At 44.4% G+C, this 15,230-nt stretch overlaps 1 protein-coding gene across 10 annotated transcripts in view; it reads right to left on the bottom strand.

Annotated features, from left to right (window-relative positions):
- Positions 1–15,230, bottom strand: part of LOC140214085 (phosphatidylinositol 3-kinase regulatory subunit alpha-like) — a 186,292-nt gene that overhangs the window by 6,932 nt on the left and 164,130 nt on the right. For all 10 annotated transcript variants that reach the window (XM_072285361.1, XM_072285362.1, XM_072285368.1 and 7 more), the window contains 4 exons: positions 8,471–8,981; positions 3,773–4,075; positions 3,576–3,669; positions 2,630–3,424 (listed from right to left, as the gene is read on the bottom strand). In XM_072285361.1, the coding sequence (XP_072141462.1) occupies positions 2,630–3,424; positions 3,576–3,669; positions 3,773–4,075; positions 8,471–8,981 (1,703 nt within the window). The remainder of the gene's footprint in view (positions 1–2,629; positions 3,425–3,575; positions 3,670–3,772; positions 4,076–8,470; positions 8,982–15,230) is intronic.

Genomic DNA, 15,230 nt, shown 5'->3' with positions numbered 1-15,230 from the left:
GCATGTCTACGTAAAGAAGCGCCATTCTCCGACGGCTCCGCCGACCAAGGCAGTAGGCCTAACTTGCTGACCCTCGCATTCACGGCCGATGGTGCTTGCGACCTGGCAGCAGCTTGATATAAGCCGCTTATTTTCGCCAGCAGGATTAACGCGCTCTTAACTCTTTCGTTACCACGAGAAATTGGTAGTTTTTTATAGGTCTCGTGAAAAAATTATTTAGCACTACAAAATAATATTCCAGCACTCATTGCAGCATAGCATATTGTGCATAATGAAATGCTCTTTCTAAAAAACATGTTGCAAAAAAAAAATTATTTGGAAAAACAAAAATTTTAGAAAGCACCATTTTTGCTGCCAGTTGATAAAAACAAACATAAAAAAATGATATCTACAAAAATATTAATAGCAAAGAAAATTCAGAATATATATTTCAAAGATAAATAACCCAGAAATAGTGCCTGAAAAAATACAGGCTCAGTACACCCCCGTTCTTCGAATACAAAAAAGAAACTAAGACCAGTTCATTGCTCATGCCATGCAGTGAAGCAGTTCCTGGATATTGTGAAGCATAGGTGCCCTCCACAATTTTTCCAGAAAATGTATGGTTTTTGTTCAACTTTGTAGTCCACGTAACACATTTTGCAGTTCCGCCTTTTTGGCATCTTCTGAGGATGGTCCGATGAGAAGTCCAAAGAATGTACTTCACTAGTTTGTCTATAGTCGTGCACCTTTTCCAGGACCGATCGTTTTCAGCAAAGCTGGGCAACTACAAGATTATGCATTCAAGCACATCTGTTTGCATTTTTGCACATTGTCTTTATCAACTCTGCAGAAAAAAAAAAAGACAGTAGAAAGATATCCCACAGCATTGTAAACTGTCTTGCGCCGATCCGTAGTGCTGGGCTGAGATGTGCTATGGACGGCTTTCTTGGCGTGAACGGAAGTTTCTTTGCTGCCGATAGCAGCACATCATAACCAAGCGAAATATACACCTTGAAGATAATCAGTAGAGCTCTCAGGTGATGAAAAAAAGATAGGAAGATAAGCGCGCGCGAGGAAGGAGACCATTCAAGGCCGTTAAGGAAACTCGCCGGTGAACAGCTGCGGATGTCCCATGCCGACTCAAAACATCGCCGTCAGAGCTTGAATCTGCTTCACCGTCATCTTTGGAATCATAACTTGAGTTCTCACCAGTAAATTCAGGTGCGGGTGCAGCGTAGTTTTGAGCAGAACACTTTTCTCGTGACACAGCAGTGCAGGACGACGCCAAGCGGGCAACTTTCGATAATTGCGCAGTGACACCTGCAGCGCCCCTTGCCAAGATTTTACGAGAGAAGCGCCACCGAAACTCTTGCAAACTGGTTGCAAAAGCCGGGTCCACATGTTGGACATGCGGTGGACCTTCAGAAATACACTTTAGTGGAATAAAACAACTCGGTCTCCAAACCAAAGCACACTAGTGAACAGGCGGCATCATTTTCGATTAATTATTACCGCTCAGCACTGTCGGACGGCGAAGCCGGCGATGTAATTTAATTCGTCACGGGCTGGGAGTCATTTGATTACAAAATTTTGATGCTAGTGCGGCGTAATCGTAAGCGGCGTGCATTTTTCTCGAGCGCGGCAGAAGGTGACAGCCATGCCTCTTTTCGCTACAACATACACACATTAGTTCGTAAAAAGGTCCGTAAGAAATCGCGACATTGCCGAAGTGCAAAAATTTAAAACAGATTCTGAAAGTGCAGTGTCTGTACTAACTACTGGATGGCTTCATACGAATAAGAAACGGCTCCAATAAGTAGAAATTGGCAATCTAAAGCATCGTTCAAACCGACGGCGCGCGCAGTTTCTTATTCCGGTACCAGCAAATCTTTACCCGGGTTGTTGCACGGCGCATTCGCAGCTATCGCCGCCGAACACATTGCGACAAGTATCTTCACCTATCTGTTTCACAGCGTGCAGTGTGTACATAGTGCCACTGTACGCTATTAGTAGGCGATAATTCAAACGTGCCGCCATTTTCTGCTGCAGGCGGTGTTCTGTGGGCATGGCGTTTCGCTTGGGCAGCGTCTGGCCGCTTCAGTTCGTCACCCTCTTAAAACACCATGCAATAGGAAACCAAAAAATTGTGTCTGGGGCCGCCGGAGCAGCACCAGCTCGAAGGGTGTCGACGTTTCAGTTTCCTGCCAGAACGATCCGTGCAACGCTTCGCATTACGTAAATGTCAACAATAGGCGAGTGTCGAATTTCGGATCCTGTACTTCGGATCGTATGTTTTCCGGGTTCGTACATTTTTTCTCCAGTCTTTTCGAAAATGCATGAACGAGGCTCTAACGCATGTTTTAAAATAGTAAATTTTACCATTATTCGAATGCAACGCGAGGGTAGAGTTCAAGCAACGAAAATGATGAAAAAAAGAAAAGAACTCTTGATACAATCGAGTAAATACGGTAATTAGAATTTACTGTAACCTCTTACGTAATCACTACAGCCGGCCTGACAGTGCTATGGTATGTCCTCACACCCTCATAATGCTCAAACCAGTTTGTAGAGGGCATATTTTTCTTGAACTGCCCATTGGGTTTTCTGTGTACTGCCTTTCTATGAAGAAGCCAACATGAACTCTCACCTTGAGGTCTCCTGCTGCCCTGAAGAGTCCTGCAGCAGCTTGTTGATGCGGTCCTTGGGCACGCCACGAGCCTGAAGCCAGGCCTGGCACTTCTCGCGCTGCTTGGCTGCTTGAGCTACCTCGAGCTTGAGGCCGTTGATCTCGCGCTCCAGCTGCTTGTAGTAGGCCTGGGAGGCACGCACCTCATCAGCGAGCCGGCCCTGGGCCTCGCGCAACAGTGCCAGTCGCCGCTGTAGCAATGCTCCATTCTCCTCGACAGCCCGGCGCTCCTGCTCGCCACTGCAGCAGTCCCGCCCAAAGTGTTGCAATAGGTCTGCCTGTTCCTCAAACATGGCAGCCGCCTCATCAAATGATTGCAGTGCCTGGCCCTTGAGCTGCAGCTCTTGACTCAGCCTGTTGAACTGGTCGTGGAACTGGTCAAACTGACGGCTGCGTGACAGGAACTCACGGTTGGTCTCCATGAGACGCTGGCCCACACGTTCAACATTCCACTCGCGCTGGTCCTCATCATCAGGCTGGTGGTACTTCGACACCGGGTAGAGCAGCCGCACGTTCAGGAAGTTGTTGTAGTGTTCTAGGGACTCGCGCCGGTAGTGGCTGATCAGCTCTGGCACTGAATTGAAGGTGAGAGGCTCGGAGAAGCCATACTTGCCCGCCCGCTGATAAATCTTGATGAGCTTGTTGCTGCCACCCACACGCAGAGTTAGTGTGTAGTCACCCGAACCCCGATCCAGTGCATCCCGAACCAGAAATGTGCCGTCAGCGGCATCCTTGAGCTTTTCGGAGCACTCCTCCCTGCAAGACACAGGTAGTAAGCAACAGCGAATGGGCACCAACTGTCCATCTTTTGGTATGAGCAGCGCTCACAAAGATGGGTACAAAGAAGAAATACACTGGACATGCACTGAATGAATGCAATGAATGTGTACAATTTTAAAGCACCAACCTGGATATGTCACCCCAATACCACTCGGCTTCCAGGAGGCTCCGGTCCACTGGTGGCTGCTGGCTGGACCTTGATGGCCGCCGAGGTGGCAGCGCTGCACACAAATCGCACTATGCTACAGAAGCTCTTCTACTACTGCATGGCAAAAGCATTGGTACCAGGGAAATAGTCCTGGCCTACGAAGAGTGAAAACCCACCAGGCGTGCGACCATTCTGGAAGACAGGCAAAGGCTCTCCCCAGTCCCCACGCAGCAGTAGTATCTCAAGTACACGTCCATGCCACCGTGCATTGCGCGCCATGGCCACCACTTGCTCCCAGGGTGGTCGCAGAACCACAAAGGCCAAGCTATGTGCCAGCCGCAGGGGACGCTCACACCGGCCCCGGCTGTGGGCCAGCCGGCAGATACGGCACAGGTGGGCCATCAGCGCCCGCAGGGCTCGGCAGTGCACTGCAGGCAGCTGACCGACGAGCCGCACTACACCTGCCTCGTCACCAGCCTCTGCAGCATGAATCAATTAGCTTGAATGATGAACAGTTAAAGCTAGAGTGTCTAAAGGGATCAAGCCTAAACAAGAAAATGGTTATCAGCAGGGAGTCAAACCAAAAAGCTTATGGGTTGGGTTTGGATACAGACTTCTGCATATTTTGTGGTTCAGTCCGAGCCCTAAATAAAGAATATAACAGCTTGTAATAAAGGAGAATGAAGAGATTTAGAAAAAGTTTTCAGCCTCACACACTAATTTAATTTATTGGAGTGAAAGATAGTGCATTTCAACCCTCACATGATGCAAACAGATGCATCTCCTGTGTCGCTCAAATTACACAACCTATTGAATGCACTGTGACCTGACACGTGCAGGTGCACTGAGATTTGTTTTCCAAGGCCCACAGTGCCCAATGCTTCGAAAACACACTTCATTCTATTAAGTTGTGCATGTAAGATGGCTTGCACCTGTGCGAAACTGGCCTGTTGAGGTTAAGGGACAAATGAGAGACTGATAGACTAAACTTCACAATGATTCATGCCTGTGTCACAGGCGTTGCCTTTACAAAAGATGTTCTGTTCTGTACAGTCTGCAACCAAGTTGTAACAATGCCATACCCGTGTAAGTTATATTATTTCCAAGGGCGGAAACTTAGAAGCTATGTTTTTTTGCACAAGTGTTTGAATTAACACGGCTATTATGTTGTGGGCTTTCGCAACATTTTGTATTTTGCTGTACAGTTGATCAAGATTGATTATTTTATGACTATGCGGCACTGCACCCAGTAAGCAGCTACAGAGATTGCATTTCTTTTTTTTTTAGATGTCTTATTTTGCAAAGCTAAATCACTCTACACCAGTGGCCTGGTATCGATTCAAGTACACGAATGAAATAGAACAAACCTACACTGCAAATTCCTTAAGGTTAAAAATAAAAATAGCTGACTTCCGTTAATTCGATCTTGATGGGTCAAACCAAATTGGTCGAATTAAACAAGAGGCAGAAATAATGCCAAAAGACACTGCTGTTTATTGGAAGTTATTTGCCACTGTACTTGAAGACTTATTGAATATATTTGAAAAAATAAAAATAAAGGCAAAACACATTCCAAATCGAGGTAAACATTTTCAAATACCAATGAAAAGTAGATGCGTACAGAAGCAGATATTTACGAATATGAGCTATTTATATCAACTGAAAGCAAGCTCTTTGGTATGAGGCCTGAACTTTGTCGGAACGAAGATTCTCTCTCAGCAGCTGGAAAGTCAACCTCAACTGCCCCAACATACTCTCAGCCTGTACAACACAACACTCAGTGCTGGGTTGCACTGCTTTGAAGTCTATTTTTGTTAGGATGAGGGACACCTGCATTTCGGCGTCAGCCAACACTGTTTTTTGAGTTCAAGCTTCTTCAAAAAGGCGGTGGCACGCTTCCTTTCCCGTTAATTCTTCAATGCATGGATCCTGTCCCGTTCTCGTCCTTCCACCACGCCTTCACCCCACGGACCATTTGAAGCATCTTCTTGGTCAGTTGTACAGTCAACATCCATTTTTCGGACTCCCAAAGGACCGTGAAAACGTCAAAATAATAATAATAATAAAAAAATAATAATAAAAAAAAAGAAGGAAGGAAGGAAGAAAGAAAGAGGGATGCCTGTCAAACTGCTCTTAAGGGCTCAAATCGCCACATGGATGTCCGAAAAAGCTCTGGAGACCTTCCAGTAGATTTATTAGGCACATCGGTGCTCATAGTGAGACAGGAGATGGGGATGCACACATGTATAATTAAGAAATACATACTGTGTCCCGTTACAATTGCTCCTTTTCACACTTGTTAAGCTTCACCGAAATATTTTTCAGATGCTTTGCCGCCTAACACTGCTGTACTGAGGCGAAGCTGACTGTCAAGCACTGGCATTATGCAATGCATTGTTTTCTGAGCTTCGAAGCCAATCGCGAGGATTACAGAGGCGGGGCCAGTGCCATTGCCGACAGTGGTGAATTCTTTCAATGAAAAACTTGGCACCGCACGGCAAGAAGCTTAATAGCCTACGTAGAAGCCGCTAGGCCTGGCGTTGCCACAATGGTGGCTACGGCTGCCAGCGGATCTGCCTGCTGGAGCGCCGGTTCAAGGTGGTGAGATAATCAAGATAGCGGCAGTGGTGGCTTTGATTAATGCCATTCCAGACCTGCAGTTCCGGCAAGAAGTCCCAAATATTGGTTGGCAAAGTGTTCTTGCATGTGAAATTTCAGACATTCTTACACATTGACGCTATGGGGTATGTGGTGGCGCTGCGAAGCTGTGCGAATTATAGGGCATGTCAGAAAAATCGGGAGTCTGGAAAATTGGTCATCAACTGTACTCTGCAAACTCCTCGAGCCGACGACATGGCGTCAAATACAATTTGTTGAGATTCATTTGTTACTGGAGCCAGCATTAGTGCGACTTGTTCACTTTCAATTATTGTTGGATTCCCGTTTAGTAGACACCCTGTACCATCATCATCACTTTATCGCTGTCTATTAGGAACCACATGTCATCCTTCGTATGGTCCACAGTGCATTTGATAGTCTGCATTTATGAAGCGTCTCCGCAATAATCGCAAACAGGTTTGTGGCCCATGCCTAGGCTAACCACTCCACCAGGTGATCCAGCAACACATACAATAGACTTTTTTTAAAAAGCCAACAAAAAGTATTCAAGGTGTCTACCAAGTTGACATTTCCAAATTCCCCGAGTTTCCTACGTTTACCCTGAGTGCCTTTGCAAATTTCCCTGAGCGACGCAGAACTACGTTTTATGTCAAGACGGTAAACCATGTCGCCTGATGCTGTCACTCTCTAGTAAGCATGTGTATATATAAAAAAAAAAAAAAAAAGACCCGACTTAATCCAGTTTGAATACTAAGGAGTAGTGTTTATTTTATTCAAAATGTGAATCGAAGGGAGGGGTTAGTAAATGCACAGCAAATAAAATGTCCTTGAAAAAAATTGCTAATCGAGTCGGACATTCTCAAAAATGAATAAAAAGGAGATGCATACAGAAGCCAATATTTTGAAATATGAGCTATTTCTATCAACTGATAGCAAGCTCAGTGGTATGAGGCCCGAACTTTTGTCATAATTGAGATTCTCCCTCAACAGCTTGTAAGTTAACCTCAACTGTCCTGACATACTATCAGCCCGCGTACGACGGCTTTATTTGGTTTATTTTGGTTTGTATAAGGGACACCTGCATCTCGGCGTTTATTATTTATTTTGACCACCAGGGGATCTTTAACGATCCCCCAATGCATGGGACATGGGTGTTCTTGCATTTCGTGACGAGCACTGAGGCAAACACAAGTGAATCAAAAAGCATGATTGCGCATTGTAATCTGGTAGAAAATGGAACATAAGTTTTGTTTTCTGCACGTGCGACTGCATGACGTGGAAACAAGTAGACGAAACGGCAGTATGTAACTCTTGCTATAGCATGGAGTAAAACAATGGCTCACAGACATTCGGTTTGTAGTTATTATTGCTTTAAACATTAGATCATCTACTGATGCAACGGATCAAACAAATAACTGATGTTGCCTTGAATAATTATCAAAATCATTGTGTCACTGTGAGTGGCGTCACAGCACTGCAATTTACATAGGCGCACTTATGTTATTGACCCGAAGTTTCAACTAATTACAGTAAATAATCATCCTTCTGCACGATCACAGTGTGGAATCATTTACCCTTGTCTCTAACATCCAAAGTTTCTTTAATCTCATTCAACATCCCATTAAATTTGCTAAATTTTTGGTAATCTTACTTGTAGAGTTGTACTAGATTTGTGTTTTTATGCACAGTATTTATTTCTAAATTTCTTCATTTTTTGCTATCATGCATATTTATGCTTTCTATTCAGTTATGCTTACTGTTATTTTTTACTTGATATATCTATTGTTCGCACTGCTGCTAATCCTTGTGTTATTTAAATGTAATTTTCAACGAGGGTCCCGCTGCAGTCTCGTACTTTGGGACCCTCGTCTGTATATCTTATATGCTGTAATTAACATACGATGTAATAACAATAAACTGATTTAATGATGATGATGACATCGATTCTCTGGCAGGGAGTGCGGTGCCCACAAGGTGAAGGGCACAGGGCGTTGGTTTGAAATTTCAGCTCTTTACGTGGCACTTAGTAGTGTAATACTTTGCAGCGTGATCACCAGTGTGCGCTATATGGACTGCGCTTGTCAGCTCAATATGGCCAGAGCTGGTAAGGGGCCCTTCAACACAATTGTCAATTCAATATACCTTGGATGTGTAGATGTACACCTAGATCTAATTTCTATCATTAGCAATCGTTCGGACTGTATGCCAGTCATTAAAAAAAAAAAATGCAAGTGGGTTTTCATTGTCACACTCACTGGCTGCTTCCAGCAAGCGTTCGTAGAAATGCACCGGAATGACAGGGCTGGCCAGCTCACGCAGATACTTCTTGAGGGTTCCCACCCAGCAGGCCAGGTCGTAACCTGGCAGATCAGCATGGGGGTCCTGGGCCAGCCGCAGGGCCAACTCGTGCACACGGTCCGGCACACCTGAACTCGCATACACCTCATAGAGGTCGGCCCCTGTCCGCTGACACAGGGCCTCAGCCTCACGCAGGCAGCGGGACAACACGGGTGGCACCTCAGTGCCTGGGTGGTCACCCCCCAAGTCCCGCCACAGTGCAGACAGTGCCAGCAGGGCTTGTCGGGGCCGTGACGCAGGTGGCCGGCATGCAGGCAGGCCTCGAGTAGCCGCACATGCCCTGTGGCACACTAAACCGCACTGACGACACAGCAGTCCCTGATGGGCCAGGCCACGCAACAAGTGCCGGCAGCTGTCACATTGCTCGAGTCCTGGGGGAAAGCTACCACACTCCAGGTCATGGTCCCCCTGTGAGTTGTCAATAGGCATTTTTAGTTCAGCGTGTTTAGCACAAGTGTAATAACGACTCATAGTGTTTAATGTACGCACACCATTTCTCAGATTTAGTGTTACCACCTTTGCATGGTTTATGCAGTTTACGTAAAACATGGTGGCAGTCCCTGTTGTCGCTGCTTTTGCCAAATTCACTTCATTTGAAGCAAATGACTGTGTAAACGGCTTTCGCTTAGTTACAGCAAGATAGTGCATCAACAGAAAAAGCACTGATGAAAGTAATGGTATTTAAAATGCGCTGCATACATCTTGAAACACTTATTATTAGAACTGTGCTACAATTTTGAATAATGTTCACAATGTTTTAGCAAAATGAGTGGGAAGGTAGACGGTTGGGTGTTTTTACTCAGTGTCAGTATGTTTTTCACAATGTCATGCACTGGGCATAATTTTCAAGAGGCTGGATAAGTGCTCTTCAAGATTTTGTAAAGACGAAACAGTTTTGTGTTCTGATATTTGAGGTACCTGTAGAGAGTTTTCGCACGGAGCTCGCATTCTGTAAACTTGACAAAACTGAATACTGAAACTTTCTGCAATTCTTAATATGCAAGAAATGCGGTGAAAGCAAGTTTTTAATCAACGGGACAAAGTGGCATTTAAGATGTATGGAAGCATACTTGTTCCCTGTTCTCACAAGCATCTTCAATAGTGCGTGTGCACAAGTTGGGTGCTAGACGTGCAGTTACTGACTGCCGGCCTATATCTATCCTCTGCGCTGCGTCCAAAGTGTTTCAATTGGTATTGGATTCCTTGCTTTCTCTTAGTGTTAAGAACATTTAAATAAATGAGCAGCATGGCTTTGTGTGCCAACGACTTAAAGCTATTTGAGACTCAACAGTGTTCACAATAGCATCGACCTCCTAAAAGAATTTTTTTTAATGCATCCAGAATAATACCAGGCAGCATTATGCATTCTCAGCCCGGACTTGTGCAATTAAAGACTGTCTTATATATGGCTCAACTCTAAAAAAAAAGTAATAAGAATTGTGCCTGTATTGACATACTTCAGAGTTCATTCCCTGTGTTTTGTGTATTTGTAGAAAATCAGGTATGATTAACTCTTTTTTATCCTTTCTCGCTTTCTTTTTCGCTATTTGTTTCTCTATCTTGCATTGTTTTGTCTACCACATTCATGTTTTCTGTACGTTTTGTCTCACATATTGCTTTTCAAGTGCACCAGTACAAAGGCTCTCCAGCTGTTACTGGGCACTATAATAGACATTTCATTGATTGATTATTATTGTAATACAAGATCGTGCTTTTTAAGTATGTGCTAGTATATTATATCAGTGCAGTAACTTTCCTGCAATTAAAAAAAGGCATGAATTAAGACAGTGCAATAAAATGCTATGTGCCTGATCATATATGTTGCCTTATTAATTTCTTCCGAGTTTTATAATGGTTGCCTACTGTATCCAGTGTTGTCCAATAAAATAATATGCCACAGCAATTATTGCGTGCCTCATAGAACTTGAATGCAGCGTGTCTACCAAATTGACATTTCCAAATTCCCCGAGTTTTTCCCTGAGTGCCTTTGCAAGATCCCCTGAGCCATGCAGAACTATGTTTTTTATCAAGACAAGCTGAAACCATATCACCTGATGCTGTCACTCTCTAGTAAGCATACGAAAAAAAAAAAAAAAAAAAAAAAACAACTTAATCCAATTTTAATACTAAGGAGTGGTGTTTATGTTATTCAAAAAGAGAATAGAAGGGAGGGGTTAGTAAAATGGCACAGCAAATAATATGTCTTCAACAAAAATTGCAAACCGAGTCGGACATTCTCAAATACGAATAAAAAAGGAGATGCATACAAAAGCAAATATTTTTTAATACGAGCTCAGTGGTATAAGGCCCGAACTGTCACAATTGAGGTTCTCTCTCAACAGCTTGTAAGTCAACCTCAACTGTCCTGACATACTTTCAGCCTGTGCACGACGCCTCAGTGTTGTGTTTCACTGCTTTAAAGAGTGCATTTTGGTTTGGATGAGGGACACTAGCATCTCGGTATCAGCTAACACTGTTTTTTGAGCTCAAGCTCCTTTAAAACGGCCGCTGCATGCTTCCTTTCCTGTTCATTCCTCAATGTTCTTTCTGTTCTTGTCCTTCTGCCACTTGTTTGCCCCACGGACAATTTGAAGCATCTTCTTGGTCAATTCCACAGTCCACGTCCGAGTTTTCGAACTTCTTAGGGGCCACGAAAATGTCCGAAAAATCGGCCAGTTGGAAAAAAATAAATGCATGTCATTTACCGCCCTTAAAGGCTCAAACCGCCACAGGCACATGCGAAAATTCTCTGAAGGCCTGTCGGTACACGTATTAGGCATATCGGTGCGCGTACTGTGACAGGAAATACCAGGTGCACTTGTGTATAATTAAGGAATACACACTCTGTCCCGTGGCAATAGCCCCTTGCCACACTTGTTATGCTTCACTGCAATACTTTTGCGTATGCTCCACGAAGTAACATTTCTGTACAGAGACAAAGCTGACTTTCGGGAACCGGCATTATGCAACACATCGTGCTTTCCAAGCTTCTAAGCCAACTGCGAGAACTGCAAAGGCGGAGTACGTGCCATTGCCGACAGCAGTGAATTCTTTCAATAAAAAACAGGGCACCCAACGGCAAGAAGCTTCATAGCGAACATCGAAACAGCTGGGCCTAGCGTTGCCGCAGTGGTGGCTATGGCTGCCAGCAGATCTGTGTGCGAGAGCACCAGTTTGAGGCAGCGAGGTAATCAAAATGGCAGCAGTGGTGGCTTTTATTAATGCCGTGTCAGACCTGCGGTCATGGCAAAACGTCCAGAAAATCGGACGGCGAAGAGTTCCTGCGTACGAAATATCAGACATTCCGATATTGACTCTATGGGGTACGTGGTGGTGCCACGAAGCCGTCCAAATTATCGGGAATCCAGAAAGTAGGTCGGTACACTGGCAACTCCTCCAGCTGACGACAGGACGTCAAAGACGATTCATTACGATTCCTGTCTGTTACTCGAGCCAGCATTACCGCGACTTTCGACCCTTTCAATAAAATGACATCTAATTTTGCCTGCTAGAGGGACAAATTCTCCGAGTTTTCCCCGAGTTTTTCCAGACTACTCAAAAATCCTGAGAATTCCTGGTATTCCCAGTTGGTAGACACCCTGAAATGCCTTTCGCAGTCAAAACATCATAGTAGGCTGAAAACAATAAACTGGTATTTCTTCTGTGGTGACTTGAAGCGCATAAGTTGTGAAAATAACCTGTTTATGTACCTACAGTCGAAACCGGCTATATCGAACTCTGGAAAAAAAAAAAAAAAGAAAAGAAAAAAGACTCCTATCATTTCGATATAGAGCATAATTCGATATAAGCCTGCTAATGAGTTTGATGTTATAAAAGCACATACCATTTATAAAATTACTTTATTGATGAAACTAGCTTAGTTTCCCATGAAATAGTGCTGTATTTTCTTCTGCTTGGGCAATTTGCTGCCTGCGATGCACGCACTTCTCCACATGTCTAAGGAGTCGAACCAGTTGAGGCCGCAACCTCCTGCAATCGCACAGAAGCACCAAACTAGTGCGAGTGCACCAATCACCTCGGAGGATGTGGGTAAAGGACTGTCATTGCTTTTTTTCATTGTGCCCACTTTCACTTGTGCTCAGTATGATGTCGGCGATGTAGTCTTCGTTTTCGGGCTCTTCCGTGGTCGCAACACCATCATCTGCACTCGCAAACTCATCGACCGTCGATTCGTCAACAGCTTCTGGAAATTCTGACAGCTCGCTCCAAACTTTGGCAACACCGTCAACGGCTTCGTTGCATTCACTCAAAGTAGTTACAATAGAACATGGCCTTAACGCAGCAAAAATTTTTGTAGCAATACACTCAATGTGAAGGCCTCCCGATGCGGTGTTGATGCTTAATATTTTAGTAATGTTGACGTAAATTTTAGGTATTCTAGATATTCTTTTGTCAGTTCTACAGGTGTTTCAATTCTTTTTGCTGATTTTCTCAGAACCCACTTTTTCACTTTTCTTTCAAGCACCAACAAGCATAATCATACTTACATGGATACTTTATCTGCATCCGGTAACCATATCTCACTGGCTAACAAATGTTAAACATTATTGCTCGGTGCAGGACGTGCCTGCATGTATTGGAAGTTTCGTGAATGTTATTGATGGTTCTGTTGGTTGTCTGTTGGAGACGAACCATGTATAACTGACTGCATACATGACATGAATTGTGCAGTAGTTTCTGGAAGGCACATGGGCACCAGCGAATACACTGGTACTTTCAAAGGCTGATATATGAAAGCCGATGCGCTTGACCCGCAGATGAGATTTTCGATGACCGCAGACTTTGCTCGCCACTATTGTTGTGATTAAGCATTGCTTTTGCTGGGCACAAGTTTGCCTAATAAAGAGTTAAATTTGTAACTCCCAGTTCTGACTCTGCATGATTTTTTACTGTCACTACTACGTGACAATATTTCTAACACATATTTTTCAATTATACTTTGCACGCCCAATTTTCGGGCTCTTCCGTGGTCGCGACACCATCATCTGCACTCGCAAACTCATCGACCGTTGATTCATCAACAGCTTCTGGAAATTCTGACAGCTCGCTCCAAACTTTGGCAACACCGGCAACGGCTTCGTCACATTCACTCAAAGCAGTTACAATAGAACATGGCCTTAACGCAGTGAAAATTTTTCTACCAATACATAGCTGGCTGTGCAAATGAGTTACCAAAAATGAAACCGTACAACAGCTTTTGATATGATATGGCATGGTCGTGCAGGTGTTTGCAAAGTGATCTTGTAGACAGACGATGCGTCAGCGCGAGCGTTGATGTCAATATTTGGTGCACTATTGTTACTTCAAAGGTAAAAACAGTTGTGGCGGGAGTACATTCTTTAATCAAACGTGCTTTTTATATCTAAATGAGCACACAGATCAACTTATTGTTTCAAGCTTAGTTTAAAGCAAGCTGTTTTAGGCCGGACTTGGATGGTTGAAGAGAAAACAATCCAGCAACAGTGCGCCGCACCTGAGGACCAAGCGTCAGCGCACGTCAGAGCTTGCAGCCAGTGGTTGCACGCCCTTTCCCTCCAACTGATGCAAAGCAACGCATTCGCTTGTCAGTGCATGTTAAAGCGTGTTGACGCATGCCAGTGGTAGGGCCTAAGACAAGCTTTTTTACTACCGAGCGCACATCCCGGTTATTTTTTCGCCAGTGAGCTGATTGCCATCCATCGCGATGTAGCTGGTGCTCTTCATCCTCGAAAGCTTGTCAAAATGGAACTGTTTGCTGCAACCGGTGCGGACGAAACCATGGCTGCTGTCAATGCAATCATGGACGACGACCTTGCGGTTCTGAAGGCACGTGGCCGACGCATGCACCGAGTCAAAATTAAAGTACTGTTTGATGTAACTGCGGATAAAACAGCGACCGCTATAGATGCGATCATGGATGGCGACTACGCAGTCATAAAGGCAAAACTACTGTTTGCTCCAAACCATGGTCGCCATCGACGCGATCATGTACGGCAACTACACAGCCATGAAGGCAGCCAATGCGGTGCTATGTGGGACAGTAAATGCAAGAATAAAGGCTTTAGGGGCACAAATAGGCAGGCACGAATCTTTCTTGTGTTGCTGCCATTCATGTACCATTTCCACTGATGACTATGGCGATGCGGACTTGTTTTGGTGGACATTAACGCCATTTTTGCTCTCTCGCATCCCACATTTGCAGTGCTCTAGCAGTAGCTGAGCTCTGAGAGTTGTCCGAATGAACCGATGCGCGGCCAAATACGTCCAAATTAACGAAACTTTCACTGAATTAAATAATGCACACGCCTGCTGGGACCAAAGAAAGAGTCCGAATTATCCGATTTTCCAAACTAACGAGGGTCAAATTAGCAAGGTTTTACTGTATTGCAATGAGTGTACAAGCATGCATAATAGCATCTCATTATGCCAATAGAGTTAAAATAGATGCATTTACACACCGGTAAAACTTCTATACAAATTTTTTCTTCAGAACCCGTGTGAAGTCGAGGGTGCACCTTATGTAAAGGTGCTACTAGTAGTCCAGAAAATACAGTAGAAACATACTGCTTGTTTCGACATTGCTTTAATCCAGCCAGAACTTGTCAATGAAAATGATCGACACACAGAGCTTACCATCCCAACCAGTACATGTCATCT

The sequence above is a fragment of the Dermacentor andersoni genome, chromosome 11 (assembly GCF_023375885.2).
Source record: "Dermacentor andersoni chromosome 11, qqDerAnde1_hic_scaffold, whole genome shotgun sequence".
Classification (NCBI taxonomy): domain Eukaryota; kingdom Metazoa; phylum Arthropoda; class Arachnida; order Ixodida; family Ixodidae; genus Dermacentor; species Dermacentor andersoni.
This window is presented reverse-complemented; position numbering and strand designations above follow the sequence as displayed.